Below are 14,800 nucleotides of genomic sequence, written 5' to 3'. Positions count from 1 at the left end.
AAGAGCATCGACGATACTGGATCACCCTGACAAAGGCCCTTCCAATGGGAAATGGGTGGGCCTAGGTCGCCATTGATCAGAACTCGTGTGGTGGATATGAGGATGGAAACCCACTCGCGCCACCGTGGGCCGAAGCCCAAGTGTTGTACTACCTGGAGGGGGAAGGGCCGGGAAACCGAGTCGAAAGCCCGTGCAATATCTAGATTTAGCATGATGCGAGGTTGCTTGAGCTCATGCAGTTGTCTTGCAGTCCGCTTGACTAGGAGGAAGTTATCATGGACGCTCCTACCGGCAATGAAGGCACTCTGGTTTATAGGGACAAGTTCCTCAAGCCTTGGGGCGTGGTGAAGAGATAAGACTTTCACGAACAGCTTCGCCACCAAATGGATATGGCTAATCGGACGGTAGTCAAATAGCGTGTCCACGTCCAGTTTGGGCAAGAGGAATATGAGTGCCTCATTCAGTCTCTGGAATGCCCGAGCATTGAGGGCGTAAAGCTTGTCGAAGACCACACAGAGATCATACTTGATGACATCCCAGCATGAGCGGAGGAACTCAGAGATGAACCCGTCTAGGCTGGGTGACTTGCCGGAAGGTAATTTCTTGACCGCTTCCCAGATCTCCTCCAAGGTGAATGGCTCCTCAAGGGAGGAGAGGTCAAGCGCTCGACGATGGCCGATGTCAATGAGGTTGAGAGTGGAGTATGTAGCTCCTTGAGATCCCAAGGTAAACTAGAAGTGCAATATGAGAATGATGAAGTTATCGCAGGCATCTCGTAGTTGACATCCATGTCATAACACTCAAGGAATAGCATCAGCTAGACTGAAATAAATGCAATAAATATGCGAGCAGCTTCGCGTGGAGATGAATTTGTCGTGCGCACCCCGGCCTGCTATGAAGATGTTTTGGTTGGCCGACACAAGGTCGCCAAGGCATGATGCGCTCAAGGTGAGAACCTTTGCGAACAGCTTCGCAAGGAAATGAATTAGGCATATGGAACAGTAGGGACAATTGCATTGCAAAGGTAATCACCTATATGTTGTGCTCCCTCTGTTTCATAATGTAATGTATATATGTTTTTTGCAAAGTCAAACTTTACAATACAATTTTTGACCAACTTTATAGAAAAAATCTTTTTTATCTACAATGCCAAATATATATAATATGAAAGTACATCTTGTGATGAAATAATAAGATATATTTGGTATTCTAAATATAAATGTTTTTCTTCACAAAGTTAATCAAAGCTTATGAAGTTTGACTTTTTAAAAATCTATATACACTACATTGTGAAATGAAGGGAGTATATGACAAACACTCGTAAAACGCTGTCCTCTCTATTGAGTGATTCTGGAAGAACCTGCGCCCCAAGTTTGATGCATCAAGGCTTAGGGCCTGTTTGGTTTCAATAAGTCAGGTGACTTAAAACCAATGACTTATAATTCACGCATGTTTGGTTGTCATCTGACCAATAAGTCACCTGACCACACCTTCCCATGCAAAAGTAGATGACTTATAAGTTTTAAGTTGGGGTGGAGCAACTTATGACTTATAAGTCGGGTGACTTATAAGTTGGGTCCGTTTGGCAAAATAAGTCACTTTTTGCACTTTTCAACTTATAAGTTGGTGACTTATTTGAAACCAAACAGGACCTTAGATGTCATGATGGCCAGCCATGCTTGCCATAAAGAGATTAGGACTGCAATACCTAGATAATGATGTCACCCATAATATAAGCCACTCGGGTCTTCATTATTTGCTCAGTCAATCTTATGAAAAATCTGACCTTATTGCGAGAACGATCTGCATCTGGTTAGCAAAATAAATACTTCCTCTGTTCCAAAATAGATAACGCAAATTTTAAATTAAATTAGTACAAAATTTATATTAAAACAACGATATTTATTTTGAAACGAAGGGAGTAGATTCTTTATAAGAGCAAACTCGGGTCTCAATTTATTTCTCTCCGGTCATTCGCTCTCTTTTATTTATTTATTTTGCGGGTGCGGTCATTCGCTCTCAGTCAATCCTGACAAAGACTGCGGCCATGCTCCGGTTTTGAAAGTTGAAAACCGAGGAGCAAAGATCCTGGTATGCTTATCATGTGGCTTAGACACGGAATCATAAATTCCCGCGTTAACGCTCCATTGTGACATGATGAAATCTCCGAGCTTACTGAATATCTCGAGAGGAAAAGGCACGTGGTTTTAGTGGTCTGGACGCTGGAAAAGAAGAGAAAGAATGCGCATGGTTTGAGCCTCCTATGTAGAGAGACAGTAGGACCTCATAGAATGATAAGACATTAATCTCCTCCAACTGTCCCTTGGCCAGCAGCACAGATGCCGATCGATCGCCCGAGGAAGAAGATACTACGTACTACATACTTACATAGACATGTGGCCTCTCCTCAAGAAAAACGATGGATGTGCTTTGACGCAATCAAGTCCCCGGCACACTGACCGCGGAATTAAGGCTTCCCATACTTTAGCCCAAGAAACTCTGACGGCTACCGGTGCCCATCATCATCCCAGCACGTACGGTCGTAAGGTTCATGAGATGAGAGGTACGCCACGCGACGCGCCGCGAGAGCACGTCGCTTGCGTTTACATGAACGACGATCACGACCAGTCGCCGCTCACCAGCGTGCATCGCGGGGAGAGAAATGTTGGGCCGGCTAAACAGACCCGTGGCGCAGCACCATCCGAGATTAGAGATGTGCCGGTCTCCGCTTCCCAGGGTCTCTGAACCGGACTCCTCTGAATAGTGAATAGTGTTTGCCACTGCACAATGTATCTCGGGGGGAGCTCAGCTCAACTGGACCAGAATGAGAGACGTGAGATCCGATTTGATGCTCTCGGGGTGAAATAGGAATGGCAGACTGCGCCCTCGGTTACGGGACCCCCATTGACCAAGTGCCACGCGTGCAGCCGGCACGGCCTGGAGCGCCGACGCGTGCAGCCTGCGCGTCTGCCACCGCGCACTGCCACACCCGCGCGGGCTTGATTGCCACTGCCACTGTAGTGCATCGCGAAATTATACTGGTCGGGCCGTCGTTTCCGCGGAAACCAGGGCGCGCTGCGCTTCCCCGCCATCTATATAGCCCGCCACGCACAGCCAAGCGAGTCACTCAAAGTCTCTACCGTCGGTCTCGATCTCCAGAAGCCGAACGAAAAAGACATGGTGTCTACCATCGAGGACCTGCACGCGGACGTGCTGGCCTGCGCGCTGCGCCGCCTCGACGGCCGCTCGCTGGCCGCCGCGAGCTGCGCGACGGCGGGGCTGCGCGCGCTGGCCGCCGACCCGGGCACGTGGCGCGCGCTCTGCCTCGCCGAGTGGCCGTCCCTCGCGGCCCAGCAGCACCGGCACGGGCTCCTATCCGCGGTTCCGCCGCGCCGCCTCTTCGCCGACGCGTCCCCCTTCCCGTGCCCGGACGCCGGGGAGCTCGGCGCCGGCGTGCTCCCCGCCAAGCTCGTCTCCGCGGTGGACGTGTACTACAGGGGCGCGCCCGTGCTGTCCCGCGTGGTGGAGACGCCCGCGTCGTCGCCGTGGTTCCTCAGCGCGCCGTTCCGCGTCGAGGCCGTCGACTGCAAGAAGCCGGCGCCGGTGGCGGCGGCCTTCTCTCCGGCGGAGCTCGAGCTGAGCTGGGTGGTCGTCGACCCCGCCCGCGGCCGGGCGGTGAACGTGTCGAGCAGGCGGGCGGTGGCCCTGGGCCGGCACTGGTACACCGGCGAGATGCTGGTGAGGTTCGCGGTGGTGCTGGGCGGGTGCAACTTCGAGACCACCGTCGCCTGCTCCGAGGAGGCCGGACACGTCAGCGAGGTCAGCCTCGCCGTGGAGAACGCCGACGGCGCAGCGGTGAGCGGCGAGGGCGCCCTCCGGCTCCTCGCCGCGGCAATGGAAGCGCGGAGGAGGGGAGGCGAGAGGGAGCGGGAGGAGGCCAAGGCGAGGTACGAGGTGTTCGTCCGGAACAAAAAGGGGAGGAAGGAGAGCAAGGCGCGAAGAGAGGTGCTCGTAGACCTGTGCTGCTCCGCCGCCAGCGCCGTCGCCGTGCTGGCCTTCTTCGCCACCGTCGTGCTCCGGTGACAAGTTCTTCTTGGCTTCTTGCCACCGACGGACGGATCCAGCAATGGAGTTCATTCATGCATGATGTAGGTGCACAGTAGGCATCATGCAGGAAATGAAATGTTTTGTGTAAGATTCCAACGGTATTTCTGCGCTCCAAATAAGACAGCATCAAGCAAGAACTAACGTGTATTTACATCTTCTCCCTGGCAGCTAGAGTGCGTACATCCATTCTAGATTTCTGGTGACAAAGTTGTCCTCCTAATAATCTAGGTGAAAATGACAGAGAAATGGAGGGACAGAAAAATCTGCCTATGAGTGCATTGGCATTCAAAAAATCGTACTATCAAGCAATGTGACATTCAAATGGCACAGTTCTCCTTAGATATGGGGGGAAAAGTATCTACATTGAGTGCATTCGCAGCCACAGTACGTACGATCAAAATCTACTGTTCCCCCACCTGCAGCAATTAATAAAGTTTATTTAAAGTACTACTCTACTAAGTATGAACAGCAAAGCATAGGCTCCAGGGCAGCCATGGGGAAAACATTGCTCTATCACTTGATTGCATCAGCAACCTGTCGACGACGAGGAGGTTAAAGAAGGGCAACATTATCTGATATGCTCTTTGGATGTGCTCTTCTGCTTGCAGAACATAAAATTCAGCACAATATTACGCGTGGATTACATTCTAAAAAATCTGTTCTTGCAAAACATAAAATTGAGCATAATTACACATCAGCTTTTCTCTAAGAGAATCGCAATCTACTTTATTTATATGTTTTTGAAGCTACAAGCATCAGCACAACGGGCATTTTTCAGTTGTTGCCGACTGGATTAGGAGGGCCTCTTGCTATTGGAACTACGTCTGCAGCACGGTCCTGTTTGGCCTTTGCAATGTCGACATATATAACTCGCCCATTAAGTACCTGTTGCAAGCTTGCATTGCTCAGCACTTCTTCTTCTTTTTTTCAAATGGAGCGGCAAAACATACAGATTACTAATATATTGAACTAGCAACAAGCCCTATATTGATAAACGCACGGTTCCTGCTAGTTCTTCAAAAGAAGAGAAGAAAAGAAAAAACTTGCCTTGCCGTTCATCTCTTCACGTGCTTTATTGGCCTCTTCCTCGGAGGCAAATTTCACAAAGCCGAAGCCTTTTGATCGGCTGGTCATCTTATCCGTGACAATGGTGGCTGAGCGCAAATAATAACAAGTTGCAACTTAGATCGTAACAAGAAGAACAATTGGCAGTGGAAGTTTGTTCTGGCAAGTGATGAGGATAAACCTTCTAATACTTGGCCATAACGCGTGAAAGCTTCTGCTAGGCTGTCTTCCGTTGCAAATTGTGACAAGCCTGTAAAACGATTAAAAACTGTGTCAGAAAGGCTTAGGCCCTGTTTGGGACGGCTCTGCTCCATCAAAAGCAGCTCTGCTCCATCAAATCCACTTTGGAGCAGTTTCATATGGAAGTTGTAGCTCTTTCAAAGAGAACGTTCGGATTTTATCCAGCTCCAGCTTCACGAATGGAAAGGATCTACTCCCTCTGTCTCAAAATAACTGTCTTAACTTTGTACTAGCTCTAGTATAAAATTATACTAAGCTTAAGACACTTATTTTGGGACGGAGGGAGTATTTGATTGGATGAGAGGGAAGAAATGAAGGGGTATCCACTTTGGGTGGCAGTGGTGGGTAATTTCGCTCCAACTCCAGCTTCTACAATTTTATGGAGCACCTCCTAGAAGGCTTCATAAAAAACAGGAAGTTGGACCCCAGATTTTAGTTTTTTTGTGGAGCTGTATATCGTGAAGCTACCCCGTTTGGCTTATGTTTTCTAGAGTGGAGCTGAATTTTTTGGAGCAGAGCAGTCCCAAACAGGTGCATATAACAACTGTATCCAACTGAACAGAGCCTAACGATTCTCAACTATGTATGTTCTTCGATCCAGTAAAAAAAATCAGCTTGGATGGAGTGAGAGAAAAATATTTTTATATCAATCAACTGAGAAATATAGTACTAAAACCCAGAGTACATGCAAGAAGAACATGAAATGAACTGAAATTAGTATGTTATAAGTGTTAACGGTTCGTTGTAAATCAGCAGCAACTAACAAAAGCTTATGTGTTGTACTAATAAAATCTAGTCACAGTGATAGGAATTTTTTGAAGTTACAATAGTAGAGTTGACCTTAGTAATGTATAACAGATGCTAGTTTGAATTACTTCAGCTCTTTTAGTAAAATTTACCCTTTTTTGAAAAGATAGCCCCTTTTAATCAAATTTACCTAAGTAACCTGATGTGGCATTTATAATGGAGCAAGAGGTATTCCATATTTTTGGCTATAAAATCGCAAGAGGGTAAGCTCCCTACATGGCAGGTCCTACTCACTGTTGGCATACTGAAGACAGACATTTTCGGGGTAAAAAAGGAAGATGCAGAACATTCAGTTACCCTACCCATATTGACTTGATAAATAAAATCTCTGCCTACAGATGGGCTCCATCTCCTAAACTTATTCCCGAGAGCATTACTTGTCACTTAAGCTAGCAAAACAAAATGAGTAACCACGTATGGTAAATCATCTATTGAAGACCACCACAGTTCACAGGTCAAACACAAGCCTATTGCAATCTGTCGAACAAGGCAGGAAACTGCTGAAGCATTTCGTCGAACACTTGCTATGCATGCATTCACGGAGCCACGGGCGCATTCTCGCGCTTCTAGTAACGACTGCACGCGAGAGAGTCGACGGAGAACAGCGGGTTGAACCGAGACTGAGCAGGGGATGTGAAGTGACGCAAGGGGGGTGTGCGGTGCGCGTCAGGAAACGGGGGTGGAAGGGTGAAGACTTTTAACCTCCGATGAAGAGCTTGTGGGTGATGCCGCGAGAGTGCGTGAGGAGCAGCGGGCGCGTGGCGGCGCCGGCGGGGATCCTCGTGGAGGCGCAGGCCAGGCGGCGGGAGGCCTCACGCAGCGCCGCCATGGCCATGGCTATGACCTCTTTCCTTTCCTTGGGGAAGTGGGGTGAGTTGGCTGAGGACGAAGCCGGGAGAAGCGGGCGGCCAGTTCGTCGCTTCGTCTCTGGGAACTGGGAACTGGGAGCTGTCGCGGGGCTGCACGGAAGCGAGGGCAGAAATTGTACCTCCAATTTAAAATATTTTCACATGGAAATCGGAACCGGAATGCTCCAGTTCGCATTTCCTTTTTGCTGCTGAGAATGGAGTAGAGAACTCAAGATAGCCCTTGAGAACAGGCCTCTTCGAATAAAAAAAAAATCATATAAAATTTGATTGTATATCATAAAAGAGAATGTAAGGTAGTGTGATTAAGACTTAGTGTGATTTTTCAGCCAATCAACACCACGAGTCGCTCGCGTCGCTCCCGGGGGCCGACTCGAGCGATAACCTAGCCGCCGTCACCCCCGCTCCCCTCTCCTCTCTCGCTCCTCCCGTCGTCGGAGGAGGAGGCCGATGGGCAAAGCCCGCTCGGCGGATGGCGGGCAGAGGGCCCTCGTCGTGCGCCGCCTGGCTTCGGCCCCGGGCGAAGGCCCGCATCTAGCGGCGGCCGCGCCTCGTCGGCGCGAGCAAGCTGAGGCGGCGGCCCCGGGCATGATGGCGGCGCTGCTAACCCCCTCCCCCAGCTCGCTGCCGAGCGGGGCGTAGCAAAGACCGGCAACCGTCAATCTGGCGTCCAGCGTCCAGATCTGGCGGTTAAGGCACTCCGGCGTGCCGCTCCGACAGGCTGCGGCTGCGGGCGCGCGGGGTCCCCTCCCTCGGGTGGGGTAGCTGTGGTGGTGGCGGCGAGGCACAGCTTTGGATGACGGCGCGGCGGTGCCGTGACGGTTGGGGTGTGGTTGGCCCGGTTGTGGCGGCTCCGGCTAGCTGGTGCAGTTTCGCGAGAGAGGTGGTGTGTCGCGATTCATGGACGGCGACGCGGTGGCGTCGCACTGGTGGGCTCGACGTACAAGCGAGGAGCGCTGCTGTCCTAGGCCTCGCAAGAGGCGGGGTGGTGGCATGTGGAGGCGGGGGCGGTGGTCCCGGGTGCGCGATCGCGGGAGATGTTGGTGACTGACTAGTGTGGGGGGCGTAGTTTTGGCCGTCTAGCGGCGCCGTTGTGGTGCCGAGTGGGCTGTAGTGCTGGGTGCAGCACGTAGGTTTTGGCGGCGGTGAGCTGCCTTGCGTGTTTGAGCTGACGGCTTGGGCAAGGACAGTCGGCATGTGGCCGGAGACGGTTTGTTGGGCAGGCTGTTGTGAGGACGGATTCGATGAGCTCCGGGCGAAAGCCTTGTAAGACCTCGGTCGTTGACGGCGTCGACGGCGTCCTAGGACGTCTTTCCCTCCTTGGAGGCGTCATCGTGGGAGCCCCTTCACCACCTTTCTCACCTCGGTCTCGGGCTCTTCGGGTGAAAACCGTAGTTTCGACCTTGGTCGGAGCGGGCGTCGGCGACGATATCATCGCTTTCCTCTTGGGGACGACGCCTTAGAGGTCTGGTCCTTCGTGAGTTCGCGGTGGCTCAGGTGGCTTTGCGGGTTCATCATCGGCCAGGAGTGTGTGCGGCCTCGGGGCCGGTGAGGAAGTCGGAGCGGCGGCTCCGGAGAACAGTGATGTGGAGTGTTGTTTCTCGTCGTGTGGGCGGCGGCGCCATCAGCTCAGGTGGAGCACGTCCTCGAGGTCGGCGAGCAAGTCGGAGCGGCGGCTCCGGAGAGCACCTTTGTGTTGTGGAGTGTCAAATTTGGTCGCGTGAGCGGCAGGTTCGTTGTCTCGTGTGTTTTGATGTATCGGTTTTCGGCCAGTTTTTCTTATAAATTGGTTAACTCTCTTCTTCTTAATGCAAAGGCAGAGCTCCTGCTAGTTTCCCAAAAAAAATAAAAGAGATTTTAAGGTCATTTTGAAGTACTTTTTATAGAATATTCTTCATTGACTTATAGCTTACTTTTTTTGAGTCTAAACACACATTATTAATCGATGATGTTCATAGAGATACAATGAATGTCTGAAGGGTTAAGGAGCCAAAAATGACCCTCCAAATCCAGACCGAAAGCATGCTTAGCAAGGCTATGAGCCTCTATATTAGTAGACCTTCCTTCAAAGATGAAGGAAACGTTCTCAAACTGCGGCACATTAGCTTTGATCTCACGCACAACACTTGAGTATGAGCCACCTGTCCCTTTGGATGTCATTCACAACAACTTGACAGTCTGATGCAATGGTAACATGTGATAACGCGAGATCTATTGCCAATGCAAGAGCTTCACAGCATGCTAGGGCTTCCAAACATGTAGGATCTGTCATACCTGCAATTTTTATTGTTGATGCTCCCAGTAATTTGCCTGCCTCATCGCGACAGACAGCGCTCAAGGCTCCTTCCCTTTTCTCAAAAGATGCTGCGCCATCCACTCGGATCTTTGCAAAACCCGAAGCTGGCCTAATCCACTTGTCTGCACTCCTGTGTCTCCCAGCTTCCACCCGTGGTTGGCGTGTTGGCTTGCTTGCATCGAGCTCTCTAATATAATTTTTCACAAAGTTGAAGATAGCCAACGGACTTTGGAATATTTGTTCATGCAAAGCCTCCCTTTGTGCGTGCCAAATCGCCCACAAAGTGATTAAAATCTAGACAAATTCATCGCTAAAAAGAGAGTCTAGGAGGGAAAAGATCCATCTTTTGGCATCAGGTTCCCTTGTGTCTTCCACAACAGCAGCAAGGGCTGGTTCATGAAGTGCCCATACACATCTGACCATGGCGCATCATATCATGAGTGTTGCCATGAATCTTCCATTCCACAAAGCCCGCAAGCCGACATAGTCGCCATGTGACGGTGGTGTTTGAGGTCTGTGGTAGGGAGAGACTGCCTCGCAAGTCTTGATACAAATATCTTGATCTTTGACCGAACATTGACATTCCACATCTTCGTCCATGTCTTCTTTTCTTTGTCTGGATTGGAGGATTCAGAGCGTCCTTCCAGCCATATTTCCCTTCTCTGTTTTGTTTCAACAAGCATTCGATACGCAGATCGAACAGAGAAGATCCGTTTCTCTCATGTACCAATGCCCAAAAGTCCTCTATATGTCTTGTGCAAACAGGAATCACTAGGATCGCTTCGGCATCCATTAGGAGAAAAATCTCAGCTAACAATGTCGTGTTCCATTCAGCACCAGCAGTTATCAGCTCACTTACTAGTTGCGGAGAATCAACGACCCTTGATACAATTGGACGCATGTTTGCAGGACGTGGAAACCAATTCTGATCCCATATGTTCGTGTTCTGACCATCACCAATACACTGGATAATTCTTTGTGCAAGAGTATCACGCCCCTCCATAGCCCTCCATATTTGTGAGGGGGGGCTGCCTAGCTCGGCTTGTAAAAAACCGCATGTTGGGAAATACTTTGCCTCTAGAATTCTTGCACTCAACGAATCTGGTTCAATCAAGACTCTCCAAGCTTGTCTAGCCAAAAGCGCTAGGTTGAACAACTCTATGTCCCTGAATCCTAGTCCACAGCAGCCCTTAGGCCGTGTCATGGTACTTCAAGAGACCCAATTTGCTTTCCTCTCACCTTCTTTACTACCCCACCAAAACTTTCGAACCAAACAATTAATATGTTCTGTCAAACCTCGTGGCAGCTTAAAGCATGACATTGAGTAGTCGGGAACCGCGTGGGCAACTGATTTTATGAGCACCTCCTTACCCCCCACAGAGAGTACTTTGGCCATCCAGCCCTTTACCTTATTCCAGACTCGATCTTTTAGGAATTTAAAGGCTCCATTTTACCCAGATATTTTTCTAAATGGGACTGGGACTCATTCGTTACATTGAGAGTCACCTTGACATCATGTTTTAGGCTGTGAGAGCACCATTTACTAAAGAAAACTTAAGATTTAGATAAGTTAATTCTTTAGCCCGAGGCATTGCAGTAATTTTCCAACAAAGAAGACAACTCATTTGCTCCATCCACACTGGCCTTGACAAACAGCAGGCTGTCATTAGTAAAAAGGAGGTGGCTCACCGGCGGGCCGATGGGGCAACCTTAATTCCACTAAGGTGCGACGACTGCTACCAACAAGAACAGGTTCGGGAAATGGGATCTCCTTGGTGGATTCCCCTTGATGGTGTAAACTCATCAAGTTTACCACCATTAAACAGAGCAGAATATTTTACGGTACTTACCATCCTCATGATCAAAGACACACAGGACGATGAAAACCCCATCCTCATGATCAAAGACACCCAGGACGATGAAAACCCCATCTTGGTCATAATAGCTTCCAAATAATTCCACTCAACCAGATCGTATGCCTTCATCATATCAAGTTTGAATGCACAAAATCTGTTTCTCTTCGCCTTATTCCTCTTCATAAAATGAAGGCATTCATACGAAGTGATAATATTGTCCATTATTAGGCGCCCAGGGACAAAAGCCGACTGCTCTTCAGAAAGATCACTTTGTATTTCCCAATGTCACAATCAAACAATCTATGGTGCAAAGTTTTTGTTCTTTTACCCCCTTGGTGTTTAGCCCTAAACCAGCAGCTAGACTGGATTCTGCAGTGAGAATTACTTCTGTCATCCAGGGGGGAACAGCAAGTATGCATGACTACATCCAATGATGCCAACAACAGCTGAAACTGGGCAATAGGCACCAACTAGTGACGTTCATCTACAGTCTAAACGATAGGCATGTATCAACATAAATAAGCTAACAACCGAATAAATTAACACATTTGGCAGAACATCACATGCACGGCAAACAGGGCCTTGATATCCAGCCAGTCCACAGGGGCGGACACAACCAACAGAAATCCAGATCAACAAACCCTGAAGCAATGTCAAAATGCCAGCACCTAGTATAATTTAAGATAATCCAGAACTCCAGAACGGTACTCAAAACCAAGGGGGCAGGTACAACATGCGGAGTGCTAAAAACTTGAGCAAAAATGCCTCTCACGATATACTACTCTTTAATGCCATAGAGCAAGTTCATTTGGAAGCATGAAGACAGCACTATAGGGGCCTAGGGTCGATTACTCTCATTCATCGTCGTCTTCATCGACATCAGCACCACCAGATGAGTTGAGGGCATTGAGCCGCTCTACGAGACTGGCCTTCCTCTGCTCGTAGGTCAGCTTCTTGGGATTGTACCTGCAGCGAACAGTCACGTTAACTTGCAATCCAATCGAAGTGCTGAAATCAGGTGTCTGGCTTTAATAAACAGCAAGATGTATCTACCTCTTGTGCGTCTTTGGTGGTTCCTTGGTTGATTTTGCTATTGTAGGATCAGCACGAATGGCAGCATGAACCTTCTTGTACAGTGCTTCCATGCCATCAGCCTCGATCCCCTTCTTGATGTACTCACTGAAGTGAGATTGGTACTTCTCAGGTTCCTCATCAGCCAGTGACTGAAATAAGGGTAAGACATAAGTTAAAACGAGATTCAGTAAGCTGCTTCAGAAATACTCCCTCCGTCCCAAAATAAGTGTCGCTGATTTATTACAACTTTAGTACAAAGTTGTACTAAGTCTGCCAGAACAAAGTACATTGCTTTAGGATACTTCATATGGGTGAAACAGGACAGATATCTTTCAGAAAGAATTCATGTATACAACATCGATAGCAGTAGGGAATGAAGAAATAGCATTATAATACCACGAGGAAAATGGATCCAGCTCACCTTCATGTAGTCAGCAACATGCCCTCCATAGATGTATTTGCGGTGAATCTCAGCATCCAGCTGCTTCTCATCCTTCTTGAAGCCAGCAAATCTCTTGTCACTGTGCGGAATATCAAGACCACCATCCAAAGCTCCCTGCAGCAGCAAACAGAATCAGAGCAAGCACTGAAGTGTTCAAAAAGGTTTTTGTCATTAACAAGTGGTCGTTAAAAAATGTGTTGATATCCTGAGGACAAACGTCTAATATTGTACTATGGAAATATGGTGGATCACACTATTACCTGGGTATAGATTAATCATTAGCAATAAGAATGATCGTTTCGCAAAGTTAAATAGCATATAGTTATGTTATAGATCAGGTAGAAACTTGACCGAATAAAATGAACAACTACCTAAACTCTGAGAGCGTAAAAGTGACAAGTCTTAAATCTAAATAACCCGACACAAATTGTATGCCCAAGACATTCAAGTCAAAAACCTGTGTACTCGCAAAACTAAGTGCAACCAATCATTCATAATTTCTTGCAGTTATACAGTCACATCATAAAAGATCACATACCTTAAGGGCACCAAACACACGGTTTCCAGTAGTGGTCCTAATAAGGCCAACATCCAGGAGCGCCCGGAAAGGCCTCCTCTCATCAGACGGCTCAACAGAAAAGTCCTCCCCAGTGGCCTGGACTCAAACAGAATTACATGTGATCAGTAAACACATCATCAGAGAAAACTAGTGTGAAAATAAACCTTTCAAAGGAGATTATACCTCGACATTGCCCTCATATTCCTGATCCAAATCACGGCACTTGAGCACACGGCGGGCCAAAAGCAGACCAGTGCAGTACGCTGCATGATGGATTAAATCAGTTGAACCGAATATATAGGGCCGCATGCATTGACATAAAAAAATATGCATTTTGAGTTGAAAAAACTACCTGCGGCATAGTTGGTGAGGCCGACCTCAAGACCATAACGAGGAAGCTCATGGGAATAGGCAGCAGCCATCACGATGTCACCAGCAATGGTGGCGTACACAATTTGGGCAGTGACATCTTTGTTGGTCTAAGGTACTATTGTTAAGAGACACAAATATCCATCTACTGGTACTACTAAAAAACTATGGCCATAGATAATCACAATGGAGATGAATAGACGATTAACCAGCGCAAAACTGTGACGATGAACAACTTAAGGATACAAATCGCACAACAAACCGGTACTTTGGTGTGTTGTACTTGTTCTTGTCTTGGTTGGTGAGCCTGAGCCTGGCCCTGTAATCGGTCTTCCCCTCTGCAAAACAAGAGCAAACGAAAGGCGGCCCATCAGTAACACTTGTCTACTAAGCAAGGTACAGAGTCGCAGAGGGAGAGGATTCAACGTACGTCTCCTTCTCTTGAACTTCACTTGGAACCGCTTGGAGTAGGCCCTGGTCTTCTGGTTCTTCACAAACACCTGAAAATCCATCCAAAAATGCACGTGGATAAGACCATTGATTCGAATCAATCAGAAGAGAAGCTACTGGTCATGGACGGCGTTTAGATTCAAAGAGGCTTTCGGATCTTACCATCTCGCTCGCCTGCTGCGGCTGCGGCTGCGGCTGCGGTGGCGGCGGCGGCGGCGGCGGCGGCGAGTTTTCTTGGTGAGGGAGAGGGGTGGAGAAGTGCGAGAAGGGAGGGTTTAGAAGGGCGTCGTGGCAGGGACCTATGCGGGACTTGGGTGGCAGCTAGGGTTTGCTGCGGGACTTAGTTGACGGACTAGGTCTTGGGCCTTGGGCCTTGGAAGTAGATGCGTGGACTGACAGACCCGTATAGGGCCGTAGGGTACTGGCCTGTTGCACACGTAGGCATGAAAAATAGCGTAGTCAGCATAGGAAAATACCCTTTGATTTCTGGATGTATATACACCTCACCTCATATGGAAAAAATAATTGGAATTCTTCTACAGTAAACTTGACTTTTCTTTTTTCATCATTATATAAATTTTCACGAATAAAAAGCCAACATTGAATTCATGGCAAAACAACAACAAATATTTGCTATTATAGGTCACTATTCGCACTATTTTAACCATT

The 14,800-nt window shown here is 48.4% G+C and overlaps 3 protein-coding genes across 3 annotated transcripts; 1 reads left to right on the top strand and 2 right to left on the bottom strand.

Annotated features, from left to right (window-relative positions):
- The first annotated feature begins 3,177 nt into the window (after positions 1 to 3,177).
- On the top strand, positions 3,178 to 4,446 carry LOC123428214 (probable F-box protein At2g36090). Its single transcript, XM_045112399.1, has 2 exons — positions 3,178 to 4,191; positions 4,276 to 4,446. The coding sequence occupies exon 1, from the start codon at positions 3,178 to 3,180 to the stop codon at positions 4,081 to 4,083; it is 906 nt and encodes a 301-aa protein (XP_044968334.1). The 3' UTR covers positions 4,084 to 4,191; positions 4,276 to 4,446.
- A 213-nt stretch (positions 4,447 to 4,659) lies between these two features.
- Positions 4,660 to 7,209, bottom strand: LOC123426674 (small RNA-binding protein 11, chloroplastic-like). The gene is made up of 4 exons (XM_045110541.1): positions 6,922 to 7,209; positions 5,354 to 5,422; positions 5,155 to 5,261; positions 4,660 to 4,992 (listed from the first exon to the last, which is right to left on the bottom strand). Exons 1-4 carry the CDS (start codon positions 7,052 to 7,054, stop codon positions 4,882 to 4,884), a joined length of 420 nt encoding a protein of 139 aa, XP_044966476.1. The 5' UTR covers positions 7,055 to 7,209; the 3' UTR covers positions 4,660 to 4,881.
- A 4,679-nt stretch (positions 7,210 to 11,888) lies between these two features.
- LOC123426672 (60S ribosomal protein L5-1) lies at positions 11,889 to 14,442 on the bottom strand. Its single transcript, XM_045110540.1, has 9 exons — positions 14,294 to 14,442; positions 14,112 to 14,181; positions 13,928 to 14,019; positions 13,665 to 13,791; positions 13,496 to 13,575; positions 13,292 to 13,408; positions 12,733 to 12,867; positions 12,291 to 12,460; positions 11,889 to 12,203 (listed from the first exon to the last, which is right to left on the bottom strand). The coding sequence occupies exons 1-9, from the start codon at positions 14,294 to 14,296 to the stop codon at positions 12,092 to 12,094; spliced, it is 906 nt and encodes a 301-aa protein (XP_044966475.1). The 5' UTR covers positions 14,297 to 14,442; the 3' UTR covers positions 11,889 to 12,091.
- Positions 14,443 to 14,800: the final 358 nt, after the last annotated feature.

This window comes from Hordeum vulgare, chromosome 2H, assembly GCF_904849725.1.
Source record: "Hordeum vulgare subsp. vulgare chromosome 2H, MorexV3_pseudomolecules_assembly, whole genome shotgun sequence".
Lineage (NCBI taxonomy): Eukaryota > Viridiplantae > Streptophyta > Magnoliopsida > Poales > Poaceae > Hordeum > Hordeum vulgare.
The sequence above is the reverse complement of the archived record's forward strand: the minus strand, read 5'-3'. Positions and strand labels throughout refer to the sequence as shown.